Below are 12,712 nucleotides of genomic sequence, written 5' to 3'. Positions count from 1 at the left end.
CTGGAACAAAGCATCAGTATAGCTGCCTTAAACTGATCAAAGTATGGTACCTACTGAAGAAAAGTAGGACATGGTTTTTCACATATGAGCTGCATAAACACTAGAGATGTGCAAATGGTTTTGAGGTCAAATAGATTTGACTCGAATCTGATCAATGCAAGTGATACAACCAAAACAAATCTGCCCAGTCACCCCTGGCCAAATTCAAACTCAAACTGAATCTCCCCAGTTTCTATTCAAATCAATTGAAATGCAAGTTTCCTTTAATCATTTCTTCTGGATTCCCAGCTTGCTTGCTTTTTTAAAAGTGCCAACTACCCCCAAACCCACAAATCAGTTGGGTACTCAGTTTTTTAAAATGACTTTTTGAAGTGTTTAGACTCTTTGATGTGTTACGACTTTTCCTCATAATGAATCCCAATGATTACACACTTCAAAATACACTTCAAAAATTCTTTAAAAATAAACTGCATACCCCCACTGCCTTGCTGGATGGGGGATAGTTAGCAACCCACTATCTATCTTTTAACCACTCTGGCTCAACCCACAGGGAGTATTAGGGCTGCTTCAAATCCCCATTCCCTATGGTGGAAATAGACAAACTCACTAAAAACTGAAAGGAAATCATTAAAAACCAACCCCCATTCCCTTCAAATTTGGGTGGTGGGCGGCACGAATGGGGCCCTACCCACCACCCCATTTTGGTGCCACCTGGACCTTTAAAAGTGGGTAGAATCAATCCAAATCTGATTTTACCCAACTCAAATTGAAACAGATCAGATTAAGAGTTTGCAAATTAAAGTTTGAATCTAATCTGGCTGATTCGATTTGACCTCAAATCAAATTATAAAAATCGATTCATGCACATCTCTAACAAACAGTTTCCTAGCTGTACCTTCATAATCTCCACTCACAGAACACAGTCATGTATGTGCATAAAAAGATAAGCTAAGCCCTCTCTCGGTCCTTCTGTTGGGATGGCCAAGCATAACGGACAACAATGAAATGTGGCAAAGCACTGCCTGGAGTATTACCCGTCATTATTTTCAGACCAGAACTCTCTCCTGCAAGCACACATGAAAGAACTCAAAAGCATACAAGCAAATGTGCTTTTTATTCACCTACCACCTGCCGTGTTCACCAATGGCCCACCTAAATAGCAGGCAAGCTTGAACAGGCCTGGAGAACCTCTCCCAAGCTTGAGATGGCTAATGTCATGTTGTACCTAAATACTGTCCTACTCTCCAAGCCCACTTCTTCCTTGAAACATATGTGTAGGATGAAACAGGATAATCTGCTTTGCTACAAGAACTACGAAAAATGTCATAGAAATAAGGCAGTGTAGAAAACAATAGTAACATCTGACTCCAGAACAGCTGCCGCATAATCCTAGCAGATCACATGGTATCTACTGGCTTCAGTTGAGGCTGCCTAGAAGTTGCACCCAACACACATTACGACACGTTCACACTAGGAGCACCCATTCTCGGTTCTCAAGAGCAGCAGCAGTAGCACCATCGTCATCGGCATTCTAGTTGCAAATACTTGGTTCCTGCAGCTGTGCAGCAGCAGCTTAATGGTAGGAATCATACATAATGCACTGTGTTGAGCATAGGCAGACTGCCCTGAAACACAACTGCTTGAAATAAATAGACTCCCGGGTGACTCTTCCATGAACTGTCATCCAGTAAATAAATATTGCATTGCACTCAGCCTGTGTTTGGGAGGAGATTTGGAATGTTGCTGCCTGGCAGGGAAGTCTATCATTAGGCGCTCAGTGCTTCGAGGGCCTGGGGCCGGAGCATCTTCTTGGCCGCAATGATGGTGTTCTTCATGAGCATGGCCACCGTCATGGGGCCCACCCCTCCTGGGACTGGAGTGATGTAGCTAGCCTTCTGCTTCACTCCTGGAGGAAAAGAAAAGGCAGGACTCAGGAAAATGCTGCAGCACCGGGGGTGGGGGGAGGAGAAGCAAAGAAGGACCCAAGTAGTCAAGGCAGCAGGAGGGGAGCCCAGCCAGAGGAGAGAGGCCTGCCCCATGAAGGGAAGCCGCAAGGAGGCAACTCAAGACAGACCAGCTGCACACAGCCACACTTGACTAGCACCCCCAGCCCAAAGTCTCTGGTTTTGAAAAGCTTTGGGGGATTACTAGGAAGGAGAATGGCATACAGAGTGGGGGAGACGGGCAGTGGGGCAAAGTGGCCTCCCTGGGAGGGCGGGGTGCCTGCTACCTGCTCAAGCCTCTTCCTCCACCACTGGAAATCCTGCCCAGCCTTCAGATCCTCCCTGGCATGTTTGCAACCCCTTTGCCACAAGCGGCACACGGTTTTAAAATGGCGCTAGACTGGCCCAGGACTTGGCACTGGGAGAGACCACAGACTCCTCGCTCGTTTTGCCATCCAAGGTTCTAAAACGGACAGCCGCCTATTCCAGTCAACTGCCCGAATCAAGCCCTTTGCTGTTCTCCACACCAGGCACCACTACCGGTGAAGAGCACTGTCCTGGTAGGGTAGCCCACCCGTGGAGCAACAACTGACCTTGACTGCATGCCTGCACCAGGCCAAGAGAGACAAAGGATGCCCCCTGCCAGGGAAAGCCAACCTGAGGCTGCCCAGTTGTTGTTATAGGTCAACAACTCCCACCATCCCAACCACAATTTATTGCAGCCAAGGATAATGGGAGTTGTAGTCTGGAAAGAGCTGGAGTGCCTCACACTGGCCCTGCCTGCCATCAGCTCAGACCAGTAGCAGAAACATCTGGTGGACCAGGGAGAGCACTCAAGATCTGCCCACCCCGCTCCACCTTTTCACGGGAGTAGAGCCAGAAACCAGAGCGTGATCATGCCGACTGTACATTTGACAACACCTGGCATTCAGGATTCACCACAGCAAGGGTCATATCATCCCCATGTAAATCAGACTTTATTTTGGTGAACCATCATGGTTGAAAAGTGATATCTGAAGATTGCAAAAGAAACGGCCGCCCAAACACAGGCCCGGCCCAAGAGCTGCTCCCTCCAGCAACCCCCAGCCTAGATGCAGCCCACGCCAGGTTTGTTGACATAGTACAGTAACTCAGTGTCGAGAGCTGCACGGAGCAGATATCTGTGGCATTCTGAACTCTTGCCATCTATTTAGGAATGAGGTCAGCAGCAGGACACCACTTTGCGCTGACAACAGCACACTGGATTCAACATCCACAGCCCACCAGCTGCTGCAACCAGCACAGGATGAAGTTACAAGGAAGAATGTTGATTTTTTTTTTTTAAAGATACTTCGTAACTAGATCTCTTCTGCAAAAAGCACATTCACTGCCGTATATGAAAAGCTATGCAACGTATTTGAAGCTACTCGCCTCCTCAGCTATCCCTGGAAGGGTCTTGCCCGTTTGCCTCCACGAGGGGCAAAATCAGTCAATGTCAGGCTGAGGATCTCAAGCTTGAAGGCCTTCCAGACACTGAGCCCCTCCCCATACCTTCAAAATCCACATCTCCGACCAGCTTTGGCTTCGCAGTCACAGGGTCCTGGACTCGGTTTATGCCAACATCAATCACTACAGCGCCTTCTTTGATCATATCAGCTGTAATCAGATTAGGAATACCTGCAATTTAAAAAAGGGGGGGGGGAATTAAGCCAGGAAGCTTCTGGCGTTCACCTACTGAAGCTCCAGGCATGGCTCAGAGAAGCAAGCCCCAGACCAGCTCCCCGAAGGGCTCTTGGTTTAGAAGCTCCTCTGCCCTCAGTCCTGACCAGGTGCTCGCAATCCCCCACCATGCAGGACGACAACTGCATTTTGGTACCAGGATCCTTAAAGAACCCCTTCCAGGGTTATTCTTAGCACAGACACTCTGAGAATGATAGGAACGTCCTCAAGAGAGGACACGCTTTCAGCCTGCTTTTCTTGGGACTGAGTCGGGCAGGATCTCACCTGCAGCTGCAACCACAATGTCAGCCAGGATCGTGTGCTGCTTGAGCTGTTCCTTTGGAGTGTAGCGGTGAGAGATTGTTACTGTTGCATCCCCTGAAAAGAGAGTGGATAACGGTGAGAACCTCTGGCACTGGGCCTCAGGGAGCTGACTCAAGCAGTGGTCCTGGGCAAGACCCATCCTTAACCAAACCTCAGAATCCACCTGCGGGATCAGGCCCAGGATCCCGTCTCCCAGTGGCCAACCAGATGCCTCTGGGAAGCCCCAGGCAGGAGATGAAGGCCGTTTGCTCCCCTGCAGCTGAAGTTCACAGGCACACTGGAGGAGCCTCAAGCAACCAAGACTTGTAGCCATAGACAGAATTGTTTTCCCTGAATTAACCTTTTCTATCTGGACCTGTGGCCATCGCCACATCTGTTGGCAGCCAATTTGATGCATCAGTTAGGTGCTGTGTGAAGAACTTCCTTTTGGCTGTCCTCACTACAGTTAGCTACAGCTACAGCTACAATGATGACTACTACTACCACTAACAACAACTATACACTAATTATAATTAGTATAAATATTAGTAGTATAATTCCCACTACTACTAACTTATACTAATTCTACTGCTACGATTCATACTAAACTCCCTACTGGCTCTAGTGTTGCAAAAGGCAAAAGGTTTCTCTCCTCACACCATGCATAATCTTATGTGTCTCTATTACGTCCCTCTGAGTCACCCTGGATGCATAGATATTTATCTATCTATCACATTCATAGACCACCCCATCCAAAAGCTCTGGGTGGTTCACAACAAGTTTAAAAAGACATAAAAACCAACACCATTTACAATACACTGCTTAAAACAATATAAAAACAATTTTAAAACAATTCAGAACCATTTAGAACCAACTAAAATACTTTAAAACTAAACATAATTCTAGAAGGCAAGATATTACTATTTCTAACACACACACCCCACCCACCAGCCAGGTAAGAGGGTGGAGTAGTTCTAACTGCAGTGGACCAGGAATCCTGGTTACTTACACACACACACACACACACACACGTCACAGCAAAGATCACTTGCCCACCCAAAGATTTGAGGAGCTCAGCCCCCCACGGGAAACAGCACTGGAAGAAAGAGGCTCTGTGTCTGGAGCAGCCAAGTGTTTTGGCTTTTCCTCCGGTCCACCAACACCCCAGGCTTCCCATCCCAGCCTGGAGGTCAGCTGAGATCTCACCTCCAGGGCGTTCGTGTCGGCCATCAGTATGGAGAAGCATCGCAATGGGCATCCCAACGTTCTTCGAGCGACCAGCCACTACCACATTCTTCCCCAGGGTCGGGATTCCTGTGACGAAGAACACACAGGCATACACAGTGAGACTTTGCCCTTTGGTGAATAACCCTGCGGAGTCACAGTATTTGAGGGCACACCTACCAGTTCTCTTGATGATCTCCCAGACGCCCCAAGGCGTGGCTGGCAGCATGGAGTACTGGTCCAGGCACATCCGGCCCACGTTCACAACATGGAAGCCGTCCACATCCTTTTCAGGGTTTACCGCATTGCAGACCTTCCGCTCATCAATGTGCTCTGGAAGGGAAAGGGGGCTGTCTTAACGCTAGAGCTTTCGAACACAGAAACAGCAACAGCAGAACAGAAGCAGCGTCTACATGAGCAGGAGGGAAAATCTGAGGGGGGAAGTCTGGTAAGCTGGTGCAACAGTGGTCAGAGTGTTAGATGAGGTTTGGGGAGACCCAAGTTCAAATCCCCACTTGGCCATGATGCTCACTGAACCATCCTTCCACTTAACTGACCTCACAGGGTCATTGCAAGGACGAGGGGCATGTGTGCGTGCGTGCACGCTCGCGCACACACAGGGAAGAACTGTGTGTGCTGCCCCAAGTTCCTTGTAGGAAATACAGGATATCCATGTCTTCACTGGCACATCCATAACTCAGGAGACATTCATGGCAAGGTTCGCCATCAAACCAACATATGCCCCCACCTACACACACATGCTGTTTAATACCAGCTACACAAACAGGCCTGTCAAGCAAGTACTGGTACGTTGATGATGTGAATTAATCTGCCAGGGAATTGTTGGGGCACGTAAAGCATCTTGCCTTAGGAAGGAGTTGGGAGAGGATCAGGCTAGCTGCCTTCCAGCTCTCCAGTTCAGTTCACAAATTCGAAAGGCCTGAATGTTCTAGTAGTGCCTTGAGAAGAGCTCCTCCTAGAGAACCACACTCACCAGGCAGAGGAAGCTGCACCAACAGGCCATCCACATTGGCATCATCATTTAGCTTAACAATCAGATCAAGCAACTCCTCTTCAGTGATGGAGGCCGGCTTCAGGATGGTTTCACTGCTGATACCTACAACCAACAGGGAAAGAGTTGAAACCAAACTTCAAGGAGCACAAAACCTGCCCGAGGGCCTCCCGTGGCAGCTCCATTGAAAGGGGACAGACACAATAGTGCTTAAAAGCAGATCAAGTCATTTGTGGGGACACACCTCACAGGACCCTGTCCAAAGTTGCCGGAAATGATGGGGAGAAAGAGGAAAAAAAGGAGTGGAGGGGGACCAAGAACAGGCAAACAGGATTGCGAGTGTGCTCTCTCTCTCTCTCTCTCTCTCACACACACACACACACACACACACTTCATGAGAAACACCATGTTGTTTTTCCTGCTAAGTGTTAAAATAAGAAGTGGGTAGGGAACAAATACGCAGAGGAAAGCAAATGACGTGCTTTGCGAGGTTTCTTAAAAGCCAAGGATAGCAAGGCTGCAGGAGGCGGCAGAGAATGGCAGAGGCTTTTGTGGTGATCAGAGTGTCCTGAACTGTACACATCAAGCTTCAGGACGTTTATCTTTGGGGGAAGTTCTCACTTTTGACACCCCCAGGGGTCAGATGACAGGCCTGTGAATTTCACTCCTGCCTGGTACCTTGCAACCAAATGGCTGCATAAGCCTGATAACGGGCTCAACGGCATTGGCTAGAATGAGACCTCGGATGCTATCTTTGCTACGCTGGGTACATTCCTTGGTATGCACCAGCTCCGTTGCCTGAAGAGCTGGAGTCAGTGAAGCCCCAGCAGCTGCAGCCTGGCCACTGAGACCCAAGTCTCCAGCACCTGCCAAGCACATCCCAGCCTGGGGCTGCAAGCAGGCCGCGTCTCCACTTACGCGTCTGCCACAGAAAAGGCACACCGAGAGCGGAGTCCCAGCACTGACTAGCAACATGAGACACTCTGAACGGCAGCCTGCATGCACGCATCTCCATGAGCCCAGCAAACAAGGATCTTGCTTTAAGCATAACTCTTAAAGAGGCAAAAAGATGTTGCATTTAGAAGCTTAGATTTTCCAAGCCGAGCCAGGAACACACACATCTTGGAAGCAAGATTGCTATAGTGCACAGACCGCCTGTGAGAAAGATAGAGGGATGGATGCCGGGGTGTGTGTGTGTGTGTGTCTGTGTGTGTCTCAGAGTACACTTAGCCAGAGTTAAGCCACCTGGGGCCAAGCTCTGGCTCAGCTTGGCAGACAGCTGATAGGCTCAACTGTGCACATCAGTCACTCCAACACAAGAAGACACGTTCTCTTATCCCTAGAGAAAGGGAGAATCCATGATGCTTAAGCAGAGGACGAGCTCTCCCTGGCTCTTTTTAAAATTTTAGCTGCATTTGTTCTGCTTTTTTATCAAATTGTTTTCATCTTCTTGTTAATCACCCTGGGGTCTTAGGACGAAGGGCGGTATCTAAATATAAATGAATGAATGAATGAATAAAAATGCATAGCCGCAGCAGCTGGACAAGGTTCCAGTCAGGAGCCCCGAGGCAAGCCCAGCTGCAAAGAGCTCTGTATCCAGCTGCTCACCGGAGACCTCCTCCTCCTCCTCCTCGTAGCAGCCCTGGCCAAAACGGATAAGCCGGCCCAAGAAAGGCCAGAGCAGGCAGACTTACCCACATCAGCAGCCGCTTTGGTTTTGTTCAGCACATAAGAGTGGCTTGCAGGGTTTTCACCAACGAGGACCACACTAAGGTGGGGCCTTTTGTTGCCAGCTGCAACCCACTGCTCCACTTCATGGCGGGCCTCTTGCCTGATCTGCCGGGCCAGCTTTCTCCCAGATATGACAACTGCTTCATTCCTGCAAAGAAAGAACTTTTAAAGTTCCTGTCCCCCAAATCCAAGTGACAACATATTTCAATCCATCACATTCCAGCTTCTTAAAGGAGCAGGGAATCCTTTGGGACTCCCGGGCCAGCTTGCCTGCAGGTTAAAACCAACTGAAAAGGTTTCAGAGCCCTCATGGAAGGCAGAGTAATAATAAAGTAATATTTTAATGCGTGAGCTTTCAAGGGTTATAATCCACTTCTTTGGCTAGATGCAGGGTGAAAGCAAGGATGGTTACAGGGAGACATTCTGTATATATGTAAAGGGATATTTACAATGAGTCAGTAGTTGTACACATAACCAAGTAGCAAAGCAGAAACATTACCACCTGTGTGTCTCTGTAGTGTGCATAAAACCCACAATCCCTATTAAGAGGGAAATCAACACAATCAGATTTCACTACAAGTTATTGTTCTGCTCTATCATGTTCCAAACATCCCCCTGAACTTATCCAAGTACAGGCATCCCAAGGTCTGTGACCTCAGGGCGGTTAAAATGCTCACCAACAGGCTTCATAGTACTTTTGGACTTACTCTCCATATTGTGTGCATTCAATCACTGTCTCAACAACAGGCCTGCTCGGCCATTATGGATTGCCAGAGGGCACGGAATGCATGATTTGGTACACATTACTTGAAGCATTGCAGGTGTGCACACCTGTGTGAGGCATGCTGGACTACAGCACTGGGGCCTCTAATTACAGAACTGCTGTTGATTAGCAGACAGTTGGCATTTGGGTCTGTTGCGTGGTCTGGTTCCCGACTCAGAATCAGGTGATGGTCTATCTTCCCTAGTAAGTAATTGTTTAAGCTTAGAGTGTTTCCAGCAAGCAAATAAAGGTCTCTCTCCAACTGCATTCCTGAGGGAACTGTATGTGATTAGTAGAGGCACTCTGTCCTGTTTGTGGCAATTGCTTTGCTGGACTAGCTGAGTCAGAGGAATTTAGTTGGCTTTAAAAGTATGGGAAGTCATTGTTGCTGAGATTTAGAAAAGCCTGTTTAAGTTCATCAAGGTGTTTATCACAATCATGTAACTGCTGATCCAATGACTTCTGAGCAAGTGGGTGATAACCCACGAAAGCTCATGCATTAAAATACAGATGGCCCTCATTGTCCATGGTCCTGGCACTCACAATTTAGCATATCTGTGGTCGGGCAATGCAGACCCAACCTTGTTATACATGGTTTTAAAAATAGGCAGAATTGACCTATCTGTTGTTCCTAGACCACTGTTTTGCAGGATGGAACCATTCTGTGGCTCTTTCTATTAAAAAAAGAAATTCCCTGCAAATTTTCATGGAAATTCTGAGGAATTGGGAGTTGAGGGGGGGGCACTGCTGGACAGCATGGTACAGTACTTTATTTCACTTATTTCTGACTCCTTCCCACTTTTTTAGCCCTTTTTAACACTTAAGGAATCTAACCCTCCAATTCCCATTGACTTAATGTATTATTTATTACATTTATAGACCGCCCCATCCAAAGGCAGAAGTTTAAACAGATATAAAAACAAACACCATTTAAAACGCACTGCTTAAAACAATATAATTTTTTTAAAAAAACAATTCAAAACCATTTCAAGCTAATTAAAATACTAAAAACAACTTAAAAACCTGGAAGGCCAGGCCAAACAAGTAGCGTCTTAGGGGTCTCTTAAAGGCCAACAGGGAGCCTTTCGGTCTTGTTATCTGCAGTTGTGGACCACAACGAACAGAACTCCCGCAGATAACGTGGGCCACCTGTATTCGTTAACATAAAGGGTGCTGCCTTATCCTTTTTTTGATGTATGTAATTGACTAACATGACTTAAATGTAATGAAGTAATTTTTTTTACAAGAAAGTGAAGCACTTTGCAAGAAGTGCTATACAAATACTGAATATCTTTTCTGCTGCACATGAGCAAACCTAGAGAACAAAGAACCACTTCACTAGAGATGTGACAGCCTGGGGGAAAATGAAACAAAGAAAGAAGGGGGGGGCGCAGTTTTTTCCATCTCTTCCTTTCACACATTATAACAAGAGAGGAGTCTCCCATGTGTCTACTCTGGATCATAGAAACGAACCATGTTGGCTTTTTTGACTAATGTCTGAGGGGCATTTATGTGTCTAGAAAAGGGCACTGGGGCCAGTAATGTCTCCCAGCATTGTATTTTCTGCGTGTTTTCACATGAGCGTTCTTCAGACATTACTGAAGAGATGTGGTCCGTTTGTGGCAGAAAACAGTGGCAGCCTCTCTTCTATTAAATGTGAATAACTGCAGGTGGTAATTCTCCTGGGTTATTAGAGGGTTTTTTGCAACTCCGCCAGAACTTTCAAGTAACTGAGAAAAGGACAGAAAGTATCACTTAGCAAAACATATAAGTAAAATTATATCCAACTGAATTCCATATCAATAAAGTTGCACAGATATGATTCAGACTTTTCCAAACACATTTTTTCTCTGAGTTCCTTCCAACATCTCCAAAACTAAATGTTGGTTTTGTCCATCTATCATGTAGCATGAGCAACATTTCCAAGCATTTCCTGGAAGGAAGAACTGCAGAATGTTGAGACACACCACATACCATGTTTCATCGAGTGATAAGCACACCAGGGCAAGAAGAGAGAGTGGAGAAATTGTACAATTTGTTCTCTGACTTTGCCTCCTACACCAGGTTACTTTTAGTGCCACCACTTTATTCCCAAGGTCATGAAAATCTTGGACACGCAAATTCTGCTTGCTTTTCTATATCCGGAGTAGCCATTTGCAAGAGGCTACAATTTAACAGCCAGATTATTTTATGTACTCTGTAGGAAGTGTACTACCGCATGCAAAACTTAAGACTGCTGCCTGTTCATGGTGCAGAGGGGTATTCAACCAGAAGAAAAGCTATAAGATATGTCTCAGTGGAACTGCCAGGCCCACTCCCTGCACGTAGCATTCCCATGGCATTCCTTTTCTTAAATAAACTTGCTGTGCACACACCATTTCAGGAATGTATTCCCAGTGGCTTTTGTCTCCTCTCAGTTTTTATGTTTCTCTCTGCAAACTGCAAGGTGGAGTGTGCGTGCATGCCTCCTTTGACATACTTTGTACAACCTCTACCACTTGTAGGTATTGCTTAAGTTGTTTTCCATTCTTGGCTACTAGTCATGATGGAGATATGCCATCTATATGCAGCATACCTTCCTCTCCCGCTCGTGGCCCACCTGGCAGCATGTGGTCCAGCTGGACCAACGATGGTCTGAACCGGCAGGGCCCTTCTGATATTCCCATTAGGACCTTTCTGCGGTTCCAAATTCCTGCGCCTCAGGTCAAGTCATTTACTTCTTTGCAGCTATCTCTGTGGGATCAAGCCAACTGGGACGTGCACACACAGGCACAGGCACCCGCAGCCAGCTCCAAATTATCACAGCCCAACAGATGCAAACAGTGCTCAGCGCTGCACAGCCTATGAGCTCCTTGGGGTGGACCTTGAGGCTGCAGAAGCAGCTGCTCCATGCAAGTAGCTCTGGAGATTTCATCAGCCTGCAGAGCTGCGAGCCACCGCTGGGGGTAGCCAGGCCGAGCCCATTCATCCTGCACCCAGCAGAGGCAAGGAGAAGGGAAGATTCTGGGCCCTGGCCAAGGGGCCAACCCCAGCCCACCGAGCCCCTCGCCAAAGGCTCCTCCTGGGCACCCACTGGCCAGCGGGCCCCCGCCACGTGAACACATCCCCCTCCCAGTGAGCTTCTGACCTACTGGCTGCTCAGGACTTTGGGGGCTTCCTTTGAACCTTCTGGTGGGGGGGGGGCTGCTCTGCTCTGCTCGATTGCTGCTGCTCTGCTTCACGGTAGCACTGACTCCCGTTATGTAAGCTGCCCGTTGCGCTTCCCTTCGCAAGCGAGAACGTAAAAGCACTCAGTGCGGTGGGGGGTGCCCTGACCCCAGGGAGAGCCCTTCGGGCTGCTGCGGGGAGATCAAAGGCAGACTCGACGCCCAGCCTGCAAAGCCTCCATCCCCAGCACAGCCAGCCTGGGCTGCATCTCAGGGCGGGGGAGCCGGCTTGCATCCCCCAAGGTTCGGGGCTTTGCCCTGCCACCCCCCACCCCACCTGGGGAGTCTCCAGGTGAGGAGGACACCCTAAAAGGCGAGGTCCAGAGGCTCGTGTGGATGGAGAAAGAGAGGGAGAGAAAGAGAGAGAACGAACTCTGCGTGTGCCAGTCCGTAAGCAGAGCCAGCCTCAAGCGCCCCAACCCCACCGACAAGAGGAACGCCCCAGTCGCGGCCAGCAGGGCGCTCGGGGGCGAGCAGAGAAAGCAGAAGAGCCGCAGAGCCCCTGCGGGGGGGGGGGGAGACGAACAGCTGCCATGCAGGTAGACTGCTGCTGACGAGGAAGGCTCTACTGGGGCCGTCGCTATACCCGGACCCCTCCGCCATACCTGGGCGTGGTGAGATGGAGCCGGCGGGCGCCGCTGGGGAGAGACAAGTGGTGGCGACAGCAGCCGCAGCCCCCTTGGGAGGTGGAGGCGGCCTGGCCCAAGCCGCGGAGCAGCCGGAGTGTCGGACGGGCGGTTGCCATGGAGCAGCGGAGCAGACAGCGCGCCAAGACCAGGTGGAAGAAGAAGTCGCCGCAAACGGGGCCGGCCGAGCCTTATAACAGCTCCCC

The 12,712-nt window shown here is 48.8% G+C and overlaps 1 protein-coding gene across 1 annotated transcript; it reads right to left on the bottom strand.

The window, feature by feature from the left end:
* Positions 1–1,095: 1,095 nt before the first annotated feature.
* On the bottom strand, positions 1,096–12,712 carry MTHFD2 (methylenetetrahydrofolate dehydrogenase (NADP+ dependent) 2, methenyltetrahydrofolate cyclohydrolase). The gene is made up of 8 exons (XM_053269692.1): positions 12,486–12,712; positions 7,875–8,059; positions 6,163–6,285; positions 5,349–5,501; positions 5,151–5,258; positions 3,927–4,019; positions 3,474–3,599; positions 1,096–1,906 (listed from the first exon to the last, which is right to left on the bottom strand). The coding sequence occupies exons 1-8, from the start codon at positions 12,623–12,625 to the stop codon at positions 1,767–1,769; spliced, it is 1,068 nt and encodes a 355-aa protein (XP_053125667.1). The 5' UTR covers positions 12,626–12,712; the 3' UTR covers positions 1,096–1,766.

The sequence above is a fragment of the Hemicordylus capensis genome, chromosome 8 (genome assembly GCF_027244095.1).
Source record: "Hemicordylus capensis ecotype Gifberg chromosome 8, rHemCap1.1.pri, whole genome shotgun sequence".
Lineage (NCBI taxonomy): Eukaryota > Metazoa > Chordata > Lepidosauria > Squamata > Cordylidae > Hemicordylus > Hemicordylus capensis.
Note: the sequence above shows the minus strand (reverse complement) of the source record. Positions and strands in the feature narration are given on the sequence as shown.

Excerpts from the sequence above, each read along its gene's own strand:
- MTHFD2 (XM_053269692.1), bottom strand. The coding sequence starts at position 12,625 with ATGGCAACCGCCCGTCCGACACTCCGGCTGCTCCGCGGCTTGGGCCAG. Across the intron at positions 6,286-7,874 it reads CAAAGCGGCTGCTGATGTGG|GTATCAGCAGTGAAACCATC; the intron begins GTAAGTCTGCCT and ends TGTTGGTTGTAG. Across the intron at positions 1,907-3,473 it reads CGGAGATGTGGATTTTGAAG|GAGTGAAGCAGAAGGCTAGC; the intron begins GTATGGGGAGGG and ends CTTTTCCTCCAG.